Source organism: Chlorocebus sabaeus, chromosome 15 (genome assembly GCF_047675955.1).
Source record: "Chlorocebus sabaeus isolate Y175 chromosome 15, mChlSab1.0.hap1, whole genome shotgun sequence".
In the NCBI taxonomy this organism is placed as follows: Eukaryota; Metazoa; Chordata; class Mammalia; order Primates; family Cercopithecidae; genus Chlorocebus; species Chlorocebus sabaeus.
In genome coordinates, this window is record NC_132918.1 from 26919779 (window position 1) to 26934751 (window position 14973).

The 14973-nt window shown below is 39.8% G+C and overlaps 1 protein-coding gene across 1 annotated transcript; it reads left to right on the forward strand.

The window, feature by feature from the left end:
* The first annotated feature begins 6644 nt into the window (after nt 1-6644).
* On the forward strand, nt 6645-11705 carry LOC140713513 (syncytin-1-like). The gene is made up of 2 exons (XM_073023805.1): nt 6645-7916; nt 11635-11705. Exons 1-2 carry the CDS (start codon nt 6800-6802, stop codon nt 11703-11705), a joined length of 1188 nt encoding a protein of 395 aa, XP_072879906.1. The 5' UTR covers nt 6645-6799.
* The last annotated feature ends 3268 nt before the right edge of the window (nt 11706-14973 follow it).

Below are 14973 nucleotides of genomic sequence, written 5' to 3' on the forward strand. Positions count from 1 at the left end.
GTTTCTTTTACGTTTTTAATTGAGAATATTTCGTTTATCAGGATAGGCCTCAAAGCAATTCACAGTATTCCTTCTCAGATTCCACAAAGACAGTGTAATAGACAGCTTCATGAAACGAAAGTATAACTCTGAGAGATGAATTCACACATCACAAAGCAGTTTCTCAGAAAACCTCTTTCTAGTTTTTATCTGAGAATATTTCCTTTGTCACCATAAGCTTCATTGCACTAAGAAATATCCCATTGCACATTTCAAGAAATCAGTGTTAGCAAACTGATCAATGAAAAGAGAAGTGTAACTCTGTGAGATGCATTCACATGTCCCAATGCAGTTTCTCAGAACTCTTCTTTCCAGTTTTTTTCTGGCGATATTTCCTTTTACATCGTAGCCCTCAATGTGCTCCCCAATATAATATTTTAGATTCCCAAAAGTAGTATTAGCAGACTCCTTCGTGAAGACTAAGCTGTAACTCTGTGAGATGAATTCACATATCACAAAGAAGTTTCTCAGTAAGCTTCTTTTTAGATTTTATCTGAGCACATTTCCTTTGTCATCATAAGCTTTCTTGCCCTAAGAAATATCCCATTGCATATGTCAAAAAATCAGTGTTAGCAAACTGATCAATAAAAAGAGAAGTACAACTCTGTGAGATACATTCACATGTCCCAATGCAGTTTCTCAGAACGCTTCTTTCTAGTTTTATCTGACGATATTTTCTTTTTCACCATAGATCTCAATGTGCTCCCAAATATTGCTTTGCCGATTCCCTGAAAGTAGTGTTAGCAAACTGCTTCATGAAGATTCAGTTGTAACTCTGTGAGATGAATTCACATATCACAAAGAAGTTGTCCGGAGCTGCGCGCCCCGGCCATAGCGAGTAATTATTGACGATTAGATGCCTGAGCTCTATTCATTTCTACCTCTCACCTCCTTCCCAGATTTGTCTTTTTCCCTGTATTAAATACCTCGCACAAGATGGCGCTCTTCCTACTTCTTCTTCACCCATCTTTCCTGCACGTGCGAAAAATTGTTACTTTGTAGCGCAGGTGCAACATAACGTCTGACCGTTGAAACCGAAACCTGCCTGGCCATGCCCTCCGAAATGAGATCATTTCCGCCTTGGCCCAACCCCTTCCTCTCCAAGTGTATATAAGGCACTGCATTACCGCCATTAAACGAGACTTGATCAGAGCACTGTCTTGTCTCCATTTCTCGTGTCTCTTGTTCCCCAAATTCCCACTCCCTCCTCCAGGGCCTGCTTCGACGATCCCGCGGGCCGGGATATGTGGCGCCCGAACAGGGACCTGGAAACGAGGGACTCCGTGAAGAAGAGGACACCAAAGGACGGTCGACCACTAACAAAAACAAAAGAAAGTGAACTCTTCCGATCACCGCGGGAACCTGCCGCGTCAGAATCGAAGGTAAGTGACGCGTCCGAAATGGGACAAGAATTAAGCCAACATCGGATCTATGTAGGACAATTAAAAGAGGCTTTAAAGATACGAGGAGTAAAGGTTAAAGGTAATGATTTGTTTAAATTTTTTGATTTTGTAAAAGACACTTGCCCTTGGTTCCCACAGGAAGGAACTATTGATATTAAAAGATGGCGTAGAGTAGGGGATTGTCTTCAGGACTATTATAATACTTTTGGGCCAGAAAAAATTCCTGTGACCGCCTTCTCTTATTGGAACCTCATTAGAGATTTAATAGATAAGAAGGAGGCCGATCTGCAAGTCATGGCTGCGGTCGCTCAGACAGAGCATATTTTAAAGGTTAGCTCCCGCTCTAACCTTACAAAGCCTCCGCAAGATACAGAGGAGGATCTCATTTCCCTCGAAAGTGATCGTGAGGAAATCAAGTCTCCTTCTGTAACAGATAAGGAAATGCCACATGAAAACAAACACAAAAAATACCCAATTTTACAGATGCTTCAAAAAGAGGAGGAAATTAATAAGCCTAATCAATCAGACATAAATTGGGATGATTTAGAGGAAGAGGAGGCTAAATATCACAACCCTGATTTGCCTCCCTTTACTTCATACCCGCCCCCATATAATAAGACACATAATGAGGCTTCTGCGCCCATTGTTATGGCAGCAATAGATCCCAAAGAAGAATTAAAACAAAAAATTGCTCAACTAGAGGAATAAATTAAACTTGAAGAGTTACATCAATCATTGACAATTAGGCTCCAAAAGCTAAAGACAGTAAATGAAAAAATACCCAACTCAGACGCTATGGAGGGTTCCTTGCGCCCACCTCAGCGGCCTGGACAACATGTTCCAAAAGGGGGGTTAGTTGCTAGCCGACATAGAGAAGACTCCTCCCCCATAGACGTTTTTCCAGTCACTGAAACCATAGATGAACGGGGACAGGCTTGGAGGCATCATACTGGATTTGACTTTACTATTATAAAAGAGTTAAAGACTGCTGCCTCTCAGTATGGGGCTACTGCTCCATATACTCTTGCTATAGTGGAATCTGTAGCTGAAAATTGGCTCACTCCTACAGACTGGAATACCTTAGTTAGGGCAGTCCTTTCTGGGGGAGACCATTTAATTTGGAAGTCAGAGTTCTTTGAAAATTGTAGAGACACGGCTAAAAGAAATCAACAGGCAGGAAATGGTTGGGATTTTGATATGTTAACTGGTTTAGGTAATTATGCAGACACTCAGGCCCAAATGCAATATGATCCTGGATTGTTCTCGCAAATCCAGGCTGCCGCTACAAAAGCCTGGAGAAAACTTCCCGTTAAAGGAGATCCAGGGGCCTCGCTCACGGCAGTTAAACAAGGACCTGATGAGCCATTTTCAGGCTTTGTGATAGACTTATGACCACGGCAGGTAGAATCTTTGGAAATGCAGAAACGGGTGTAGATTATGTTAAACAGTTAGCTTATGAAAACGCTAACCCCGCCTGCCAAGCAGCAATCAGACCTTATCAAAAGAAAACAGATTTAACGGGATACATTCGCCTTTGTTCAGATATTGGGCCCTCATATCAACAAGGCCTAGCAATGGCTGCCGCTTTTAGTGGCCAAACAGTAAGAGACTTCCTCATTAACAAAGGTAGAGATAAAGGGGGATGTTTTAGATGCAGTAAAAGGGGACACTTCGCAAAAGATTGCCATGAAAACCAAAATAAAAATCCAGAAGCAAAAATTCCAGGCCTTTGCCCAAGGTGTAAAAGAGGAAGGCACTGGGCAAACGAATGTAAATTTAAAACTGACAGTCAAGGAAATCCTTTATCCCCTAGGCAGGGAAACGGGATGAGGGGCCAGCCTCAGGCCCCGAAACAAGCATATGGGGCAGTCAGCTTTGTTCCAGCCAGCAACAGCAATCCATTTCAAAACTTAGTAGAGCAACCCCAGGAAGTGCAGGACTGGGCCTCAGTTCCACCTCCCACACAGTACTAACACCTGAAATGGGACCACAAACCTTAAATACCGGAATATATGGACCTTTACCACCTAACACTTTTGGGCTGCTTTTGGGAAGAAGTAGTGTCACCATGAGAGGCTTACAAGTCCTCCCTGGAGTTATCGATAATGATTATGAAGGAGAAATTAAAATTACGGCCAGAGCTATTGATAGTATTATTACTGTCCCTCAAGGAGTTAGAATAGCTCAGTTAATCCTGCTACCTTTGGTCAAAACAAATAATAATATTCAACACTCTAATAGAAATATAAAAGGTTTCAGATCATCAGACATCTATTGGGTGCAACCAATTACAAATCAAAAACCCTCTCTAACCTTATGGTTAGACGGGAAGGCATTCACTGTACTAATAGACACAGGGGCTGATGTAACTATCATTAAACAGGAAGATTGGCCCTCTCATTGGCCTACTACAGAGACTTTAACTCACTTGAGAGGAATTGGACAAAGCAGTAATCCTAAACAAAGTTCTAAATACCTAACATGGAGAGATAAAGAAAACAATTCAGGCCTTATTAAGCCATTTGTCATCCCTTACCTACCTGTTAACCTTTGGGGGCGAGATCTGCTCTCTCAAATGAAAATTATAATGTGTAGTCCAAATGATATAGTTACTGCACAAATGTTAACTCAAGGATATACCCCTGGTAAAGGTCTTGGAAAAGGAGAAAACGGTATTCCACAGCCTATACTGGTTTCCGGACAACTTGATAAAAAGGGGTTTGGAAATTTTTAGCTCAGGCCACTGACATACCTGCACCCCAAAGGTGCGCTGACCCCATTACTTGGAAGTCAGATGAGCCCGTTTGGGTTGATCAGTGGCCTTTACTCAATGATAAACTAAGTGCTGCCCGACAGTTAGTGCAGGAACAACTGATAGTGGGACATATTGTGGAAAGTAATTCTCCTTGGAATACACCTATTTTTGTTATTAAAAAGAAGTCTGGCAAATGGAGACTCTTACAAGATTTAAGGGCAGTAAATATCACTATGATCCTTATGGGTGCCTTACAACCAGGATTGCCTTCACCAGTTGCGATTCCTCAAAAATATTTTAAAATCATTATTGACCTTAAAGACTGCTTTTTTACAATTCCCCTTCACCCTGCTGACCAAAAAAGATTTGCCTTTAGTCTTCCATCTACAAATTTTAAAAAACCAATGAAGCGCTATCAATGGAAAGTCTTACCTCAGGGTATGGCCAGTAGTCCTACCTTGTGTCAAAAATATGTAGCTGCTGCTATAGAGCCAGTCAGAAAAACATGGACACAAATGTATATTATACACTATATGGATGATATTTTAGTAGCAGGGGAAATTGGCGAAGAAGTCTTACAGTGCTTTGCCCAACTCAAACAAGAGTTAACAGCAGTCGGACTACAAATAGCCCCAGAAAAGGTACAATTACAAGATCCATACACCTATCTTGGTTTTCAAATTAATGGACCTAAAATCATTAATCAAAAGGCCGTTATACGTCGTGATCATTTAAAAACTTTAAATGATTTCCAAAAATTACTGCGAGACATAAATTGGCTTCGGCCATACTTAAAACTCACTACAGGAGAGTTAAAACCTCTTTTCAATATATTAAAAGGGGACTCTAATCCAAAATCCCCCAGGTCCATTACTAAAGAAGCATTAATAGCACTCCAACAGGTGGAATATGCCATTGCAACACAATTTGTTACCAGTATTGATTATTCTCAGCCATTAATATTCATTATTTTTAACACAACAATAACCCCTACTGGCTTATTCTGGCAGAGCAATCCCATTATGTGGGTACACCTGCCCTCCTCCCCTAAAAAGGTTTTGTTGCCTTATTATGATGCCATAGCTGATCTAATTATCTTGGGAAGAGAAAACAGTAGAAAGTACTTTGGAATAGAACTCTCTACCATTATACAGCCCTACACTCAATCACACATCCATTGGCTGTTACAAAATACGGAAGCCTGGCCAATTGCTTGCGCTTCTTACACTGGCACAATTGACAACCATTACTCACCTAACAAACTCATTCAATTTTGCAAACTTCATGCATTTGTGTTTCCCCATATTACCAATAAAGAACCTCTCAATGACGCATTACTAATTTTCACTGATGGATCTTCCACAGGACTTGCCGCTTACACCTACAATAATGTAGTCGTTAAATTCCAGACCACTTATACATCCGCTCAGCTAGTCGAATTGCAAGCTATAATTGCAGCATTATCAGCTTTTCCTTGTCAGCCACTTAACATTTACACAGACAGCGCCTACCTGGCTCATTCAATATCCCTCTTAGAGACCGTGCCTCAAATTAAACATATTTCAGACACAGCTAACTTATTTTTACAATGTCAACAACTTATTCAAAAAAGGATTACTCCCTTTTTTCTTGAGCATATCAGAGCACATTCAGGATTACCGGGACCTTTAACACGAAGTAATGCAACAACCGACATGGCAACAAAAACCATAGCCACAGTCACTACAGACAATTTACAACAAGCGCAAAAAGCACATGCCTTACATCATTTAAACGCCCAAACCTTAAGACTCATGTTTAAACTTACTAGAGAACAAGCTCGACAAATAGTTAAACAATGCGCCAACTGCATAATGTATTTACCTGTTCCTCATTTAGGAATTAACCCCCGAGGACTCATCCCCAATGAAATTTGGCAAATGGACGTTACTCACCACTTAGAATTTGGTCAACTAAAATATATCCATGTATGCATAGACACCTATAGTGGATTCATTAGTGCAACTCTCCAAACAGGAGAGGCCACCAAACATGTCGTAGCTCATTTATTACACTGCTTTTCTATTTTAGGAATACCCAAACAAATTAAAATAGATAATGGCCCTGGGTATATAGCCAAAACCTTTTTAAAATTCTGCAATACCCTACAAATTAAACATACCACAGGCATTCCCTACAATCCCTAAGGACAAGGTATAGTAGAAAGAGCCCATCTGTCATCAAAAACTGTTATCACAAAATTAAAAGGGGGGAGCTGGTACCCCGTGAAGGGTACCCCCAGAAACATACTCAATCATGCCCTGTTTATCCTTAATTTTTAAAATTTGGACAGTCATGGAAAATCTGCTGCCGACCGTTTCTGGCATCCTGAATCTCAAAAACAGTTTGCAATGGTAAAATGGAAAGATCCACTTGATAATTCATGGCATGGCCCTGATCCAGTTTTAATTTGGGGAAGAGGCTCAGTATGCATCTTCTCACAAAAGAATGATGCAGCCAGATGGCTGCCTGAAAGATTGGTAAGACAAATAAATCATAACCATTGTCAGTCCAGGGAAGATAAATCTCCCTGAGAAGTTTCTTCCTTTTTGTTTTTCAGGAAATGAAGCCTAACATGAGATTCCTTTGGAGAATAATCGCTCTATATAACATAGTGACAGTCTATGCAGGTTTTGGTGACCCTCGTAAAGCAAGAGGATTACTACGAAAACAATACAGCCAGCCTTGTGACTGCAGAGGGGGACAAATATCTGAACCTCCATCAGACAGAATCACCCAGGTGACTTGCTCGGGCAAGACAGCGTACTTAATGCCAGACCAGTCGTGGAAATGTAAGTCTACCCCAAGAAACACCTCGCCTAGCGGGCCGCTCCTAGAATGCCCTTGTAGCTCTTTCCAATCTTCTGTACATAGTTCCTGTTATACCTCCTATCAACAGTGCAAATCAGGCAATAAAACATACTATACGGCCACATTACTAAAAACACAAACTGGAGGTACCAATGACGTACAAGTATTAGGATCCACTAATAAACTTGTACAATCTTCTTGTAACGGCCAAAAAGGAAAGCCTGTTTGTTGGAGCACTACTGCTCCCATTCATATTTCTGACGGAGGAGGCCCATTAGATATTGCAAGAATTAAAACCGTCCAAAAAAAATTAGAAAAGATTCATAAAGCTTTATATCCTGAACTTCAATATCACCCCTTAGCCCTGCCTGAGATCAGAGATAATTTTAGGCTTGATGCTCAAACTTTTGATATCCTCAATGCTACTTACAATTTACTTCAAATGTCCAATACAAGCCTAGCCCACGATTGTTGGCTTTGTCTTAAAATGGGCCCCCCTATTCCTCTAGCTATACCTAACTTTTTGTTGTCCTATGTCAATTACTCAAATGAATCCTTGGTAAATAATTCCTGTCCTATTATCTCTCCCCTCTTAGTTCAACCGATGATGTTTTCTAATTCCTTCTGCCTCTTTTCACCATCGTATAAAAGCACTAAAGAAATTGATCTAGGCTATGTTATGTTTGACAACTGTACCTCCATAATCCATGCCACCGACCCTTTGTGTGCTGTAAATGGCTCGGTTTTCGTCTGTGAAAACCACATGGCATATACTTATCTACCTACAAATTGGACAGGGCTTTGTGTTCTGGCCACTCTTCTCCCCAACATTGATATCATTCCTGGAGATGAACCTATCCCCATCCCCGGTATTGAACATTTTATTTATAGACCGAAACGAGCCATACAATTTATTCCCTTATTGGCTGGACTAGGAATCACCACTGCTTTTACAACAGGAGCCACAGGCCTAGGGGTCTCACTAACTCAATATACTAAATTATCCAACCAATTAATTTCAGATGTACAGACCTTATCCAGTACTATACAAGATTTACAAGACCAAGTAGACTCATTAGCTGAAGTAGTTCTCCAAAATAGAAGAGGTCTAGATTTATTAACAGCAGAACAGGGAGGGATCTGTTTGGCTTTACAGGAAAAGTGCTGTTTTTACGCCAACAAATCCGGAATCATCAGAGATAAGATAAAAACTTTACAAGAAGAACTAGAAAAGCGCAGAAAGGGCCTGGCCACCAATCCATTGTGGACGGGACTAGATGGACTTCTCCCCTATCTCCTGCCATTTCTTGGTCCTTTACTTACTCTTCTACTCTTCCTCACTCTCGGGCCTATAATCCTTAATAAGCTTATGGCATTCGTCAGACAACAAATCGAGGCCTTCCAGGCCAAACCTATACAGGTCCATTATCATCGCCTTGAGATGACTGAAAATGGTGAGTCTTATTTACCTCAATAAGACCACCTCCCCTGTGTGCTGAACTGGACAGTCAATGACGGGTAAGAGGACACTATCTCCACCGGAGCCTAAGACAGGAGGGCCGCCTTTGCTGCTGCCTTATCCCATGACGGGCCTAGAAGGTGGGGATGAGTTGACCCAACCTAAGACAGGCGCAGTTCCCGGGGGGTCGTTTTCTTGTCATAAAACAATAAAAAGGGGGACCTGTCCGGAGCTGCGCACCCCGGCCATAGCGAGTAATTATTGACGATTAGACGCCTGAGCTCTATTCATTTCCACCTCTCACCTCCTTCCCAGATTTGTCTTTTTCCCTGTATTAAATACCTTGCACAAGATGGCACTCTTCCTACTTCTTCTTCACCCATCTTTCCCGCGTGCGTGAAAAATTGTTACTTTGTAGCTCAGGCGCAACATGACGTCTGACCGTTGAAACCAAAACCTGCCTGGCCATGCCCTCCGAAATGAGATCATTTCCGCCTTGGCCCAACCCCTTCCTCTCCAAGTGTATATAAGGAACTTCATTACCGCCATTAAATGAGACTTGATCAGAGCACTGTCTTGTCTCCATTTCTCGTGTCTCTTGTTTCCCAAATTCCCACTCCCTCCTCCAGGGCCTGCTTCGACGATCCCACAGGCTGGGATAGAAGTTTCCCAGAAAGTTTCTTTCACGTTTTTAATTGAGGATATTTCCCTTATCAGTATAGGCCTCAATGCAATTCACAATGTTTCTTCTCAAATTCCACAAAGACACTGGTAATAGACCATGCCATAAAACGAAAGTATAACTCTGAGAGATGAATTCACATATCACAAAGCAGTTTCTCAGAAAGCTTCTTTCTAGTTTTTATCTGAGGATATTTCCTTTGTCACCATGAGCTTCATAGCACTAAGAAATATCCCTTTGCAGATTTCAAGAAAACAGTGTTAGCAAACTGATCAATGAAAAGAGAAGTGTAACTCTGTGAGACACATTCACATGTCCCAATGCAGTTTCTCAGAACGCTTCTTTCCAGTTTTTATCTGACGAATTTCCATTTTCCCCTTAGCCCTCAATGCGCTCCCAAATATCGCTTTGCAGATTCCCCGTGGGTAGTGTTAGCAAACTGCTTCATGAAGACTCAGTTGTAACTCTTTGAGGTGAATGCACATATCACAAAGAAGTTTCTCAGAAAGTTTCTTTCACGTTTTTAATTGAGGATATTTCCCTTATCAGGATAGGCCTCAATGCAATTCACAATATTCCTTCTCAGATTCCACAAAGACAGTGATGATAGACCACTCCATGAAACGAAAGTACAGCTCTGAGAGATGAATTCGCACATCACACAGCAGTTTCTCAGTAAGCTTTTTTCTAGTTTTTATCTGAGGATATTTCCTTTGTCACCATAAGCTTCATTGCCCTAAGAAATATCCCATTGCAGACTTCAAGAAAACAGTGTTAGCAAACTGATCAATGAAAAGAGAAGTATAACTCTGTGTGATACATTGACATGTCACAATGCAGTTTCTCAGAAAACTTCTTTCCAGTTTTTATCTGACGATAAAAACTTTCCTTTTTCATCGTAGCCCTCAATTGTTTACCAAATATCTCTTTGCTGATTCCCAGATGTAGTGTTAGCAAACTGCTTCATCAAAGCTCTATTGTAACTCTGTGAGATGAATTCACATATCACAAAGAAGTTTCTCAAAAAGCTTCTTTCCCTTTTACAATTGAGAATATTTAATTTATCAGGACAGCCTTCAATGCGATCCAAAGTAACTCTTCCCAGATACCCCAAAAACAATGGTAATAGACTGCTCCATGAAACGAAAGTGTAATTCTGAGAGGTGAATTCACACATCACAAAGCAGTTTCTCAGAAAAACTTTTTCTAGTTTTTATCTGAGAATATTTGCTTTGTCACCATAAGCTTCATTGCAGTATGAAATATCCCATTGCACATTTCAAGAAATCAGTGATAGCAAACTGATCAATGAAAAGAGAAGTGTAACTCTTTGAGATACAGTCACATGTCACAATGCAGTTTCTCAGAATGCTTCCTTCCAGTTTTGATCTGACGGTATTTCCTCTTTCATCATAGCCCTCAAAGCGCTCCCAAATATAACTTTTCAGATTCCCCGAAAGTAGTGTTAGCATACTTCACCAAGAAGAGTAAGCTGTAACTCTGTGAGGTGAGTTAACATATCACAAAGAAGTTTCTTAGAGAGTTTATTTCACCTTTTCAATTGAGGATATTTCCTCTATCAAGATATGACTCAAGGCAAACCAAAGTATCCCTTCTTATATTCCCCAAATACAGTGGTAATAGTCCACTCCGTAAAACGAAAATGTAACTCTGTAAGACGAATTCACAGATCACAAAGCAGTTTCTCAGAAATCTTCTTTCTAGTTTTTATCTGAGGATATTTCATTTGTCACCATAAGCTTCATTGCACTAAGAAATATCCCATTGCAGATTTCAAGAAAACAGTGTTAGCTAATTGCTTAATGAAAAGAGAAGTGTAACTCTGTGAGATACATTCACATGTCACAATGCAGTTTCTCTGAACACTTCCTTCCAGATTTTACCTGACGATATTTCCTTTTTCCCCATAGCCCTCACCACGCTCCGAAATATTGCTTTGCATATTCCCCAAAAGTACTGTTAGCAAACTACTTCTTGAAGACTCAGTTGTAACTCTGTGAGATGAATGCACATATCACAAAGAATTTTCCCAGAAAGTTTCTTTCACGTTTTCAATTGAGGATATTTCCTTTATCAGGATAGGCCTCAATGAAGTCCACAATATCCCTTCTCAGATTCCCCAAAGAGAGTGGTAATAGACTGCTCCATGAAACGAAAGTGTAACTCTGAGAGACAAATTCACACATGACAAAGCAGTTTCTCGGAAAGCATTTTTCTAGTTTTTATCTGAGGATATTTCCTTTGTCATCATAAGCTCCATTGCACTAAGAAATATCCCACTGCAGACTTCAAGAAAAAAGTGTTAGCTAACTGCTCAGTGAAAAGAGAAGTGTAACTCTGTGAGATACATTCACATGTCACAATGCAGTTTCTCAGAACGCTTTCTTCCAGATTTTATCTGACAATACTGCCTTTTTCCTCATAGCCCTCAATATACTCCGAATATCGCTTTGCAGATTCCCCGAAAGTGTTCGCAGACTCCTTCATGAAGACTAAGCTGTAACTCTGTGGGATGAATTCACAATCACAAAGAAGTTTCTCAGAAAGCTTCTTTCACATTTTTAATTGAGGATATTTCCTTTATTAGTATAGGTCTCAATACAATCCAAATATCCCTTCTCAGATTCCCCCAAAACAGTGGTAATAGTCGGCTGCATGAAATGAAAGTGTAACTCTGTGAGAAGAATTCACAGATCACAAAGTAGTATCTCAGAAAGCTTCTTTCTAGTTTTTATCTGAGGATGTTTCCTTTGTCACCATAAGCTTCATTGCACTAAGAAATTTCCCATTGTAGATTTCAAGAAAACAGTGTTAGCAAACTGATCAATGAAAACAAAAATATAACTCTGTAAGACGTGTTCACATGTCACAATGCAGTTTCTCAGAACGCTTCTTTCGAGTTTTGGTCTTACGATATTTTCTTTTTCACCATAGCGCTCAATTTGCTATCAAATATCACTTTGCAGATTCCCGGAAAGTGGAGTTAGCAAACTGCTTCATGAAGACTCTGTTGTAACTCTGTGAGATGAATTCAAATATCACAATGGAATTTCTCAAAAAGCTTCCTTCCCGTTTTTAATTGAGTATATTTCCTTTATCAGGATAGGCCTCAATGCGATCCAAAGTAACGCTTCCCAGATTCCCCAAAGAAAGCAGTAATAGACCGCTCCATGAAATGAAAGTGTAATTCTGTGACATGAATTCACACAACACAAAGCACTTTATCAGAAAGCTTCTTTCTAGTTTTTATCTGAGCATATTTCCTTTGTCACCGTAGCCTTCCTTGCAATAAGAAATATCCCATTGCACATTTCAAGAAAACAGTTTTAGCAAACTGATCCGTGAATAGAAATCTGTAATTCTGTGAGTCGAATTCACACATCACAAACCAATTTCTCCAAAAGCTTCTTTCTAGTTTTTATCAGAGCATATTTCCTTTGTCACAGTAAGCTTCATTGCACTAAGAAATATCCCATTGCAGATTTCAAGAAAACAGTGTTAGCAAACTGATCATTGAAAAGAGAAGTGTAACTCTGTGAGATACAGTCACATGTCACAATGCAGTTTCTCAGAACACTTCTTTCCAGTTTTTATCTTATGATATTTCCTTTTTCATCATAGCCTTCAAGGTGCTCCCAAATACAACTTTTCAGATTCCCCGAAAGGAGTGTTAGCAGACTCCTTCATGATGACTAAGCTGTAACTCTGTGAGATGAATTCATATATCACAAATAAGTTTCTCATAAAGCTTCTTTCACCTTTTAAATTGAGGATATTTCCTTTATCAGGATACGTCTCAATGCAATCCAAAGTATCTCTTCTCCGATTCCCCAAAGACAGTGGTAATACTCCGCTCCGTGAAACGAAAGTGTTACTCTGTAACACGAATTCACACATCACAAAGCAGTTTCTCAGAAAGCTTCTTTCTAGTTTTTATCTGTGGATATTTCCTTTGTCACCTTAACATTCAGTACAGTAAGAAATATCCCATTACAGACTTCAAGAAAAAAGTGTTAGCAAACTGGTCAATGAAAAGGAAGTGTAACTCTGTGAGATACATTCACATGTCACAATGCAGTTTCTCAGAAAGCTTCTTTCTACTTTTTATCTGACGATATATCCTTTCTCACTGTAAGCTTCATTGGGAAAAGAAAAATCCTGTAGTAGAAGTGAAGAAAACCGTGTTAGCAAACTGATCAATGAACAGAAAAGTGTAACTCTGTGAGTTGCATTCACATGTCTCAATGCAGTTCCTCAGAACGCTTCTTTTCAGTTTTTATCTCAAGATATTTCCTTTATCACAGTAGCCCTCAATGTGCTCCCAAATATCACTTAGCAAATGCCACGAGAAGAGTGTTAGCAAACAGCTTCAGGAACAGAAAGGTGGAACTCTGTGAGATGAATTCAGAGGTCAGAAAGACATTTTTCAGAAAACTTCTTTCTCGTTTTTATCTGGGGATATTTCCTTTGGCTGTACACTCTTCAAAGCGATCCAAAATATCAGTTCTCACATTCCGAAAAAACAGAACTAGCAAACAGCTCCATGTAATACAGCTGTAACTCAGTGAGTTGAACTCACACATCACAAAGCAGTTTCTCAGAAAGCTTCTTTCTACTTCTTGTTTGAGTATATTTCCTTTGTCACCGCAAGCTTCATTGTGCAAAGAAATATACCATTGCAGATTTGAAGAAAATGGTGTTGGCATACTGATCAATGAAAAAAAAAAAAAAAAAACAAATGTTTAACACTGTCATTTGCATTCACACGTCACAAAGCCGTTTCTCAGAATGCTTCCTTCCAGGTTTCATCTGTGGATATTTCCTTTTTCACCATAGCCCTAGTGTGCTCCCAAATATCCCTTTGCAGTTTCCACAAGGACAATGTTAGCAAACGGCTTCATGAACACAAAGGTGGAACTCTGTGAGATGAATTCACAGATCACAAGCAAGTTTCTCAGAAAACTTCTTTCTCGTTTTTATCTGATTATATTTCTTTTTCCACCATAGCCTTCAATGCACTCCCAATTATCTCTTTGCAGATTCCAGGAGAAGAGTGTTAGCATACAGCTTCATGAACAGAAAGGTGGACCTCTGTGAGATGAATTCACAGACCAGAAAGAAATTTCTCCGAAAACTTCTTTCTCATTTTTATCTGAGGATATTTCCTTTGTTCATATAGTATCCGAAGTAATCGAAAATATCAGGTCTTAGATTCCATAAAACCAGGACTAGCAAACAGGTCCACGAAATACAGCTGTAACTCAATGAGTTGAATTCACAAAGCAGTTTCTCAGAAGATTCCTTCTACTTTTTATCTGAAGATATTTCCTTTGTCACTGTAAGCTTCATTGGGCAAAGAAATATCCCACTGCAGATTTCAAGAAAACTGTGTTAGCAAACTGATCAATGAACATAAATGTGTAACTCTGTGAGTTGCATTCACACATCACAATGCAGTTCCTCAGAATGCTTCTTTTCAGTTTTTATCTCAAGATATTTCCTTTTTCACTGAAGCCCTGAATGCACTCCCAAATATCACTTTGCAGATTCCACGAGAAGAGTGTGAGCAAACAGCTTCATGAACAGAAAGGTGGAACTCTGTGAGATGAATTCAGAGATCAGAAAGACATTTCTCAGAAAACTTCTTTCTCATTTTTATCTGGGAATATTTCCTTTGGCTGTATACTCTTCAAAGCGATCTGAAGTATCAGTTCTCAGATTCCACAAAAACAAGACAAGCAAACAGTTCCATGAAATACAGCTG

Coding starts and splice junctions, on each gene's coding strand:
- LOC140713513 (XM_073023805.1), top strand. CDS start 6,800: ATGAAGCCTAACATGAGATTCCTTTGGAGAATAATCGCTCTATATAAC. Junction 7,917..11,634: donor TGAACCTATCCCCATCCCCG/GTATTGAACATT, acceptor TTTTCCTCATAG/CCCTCAATATACTCCGAATA.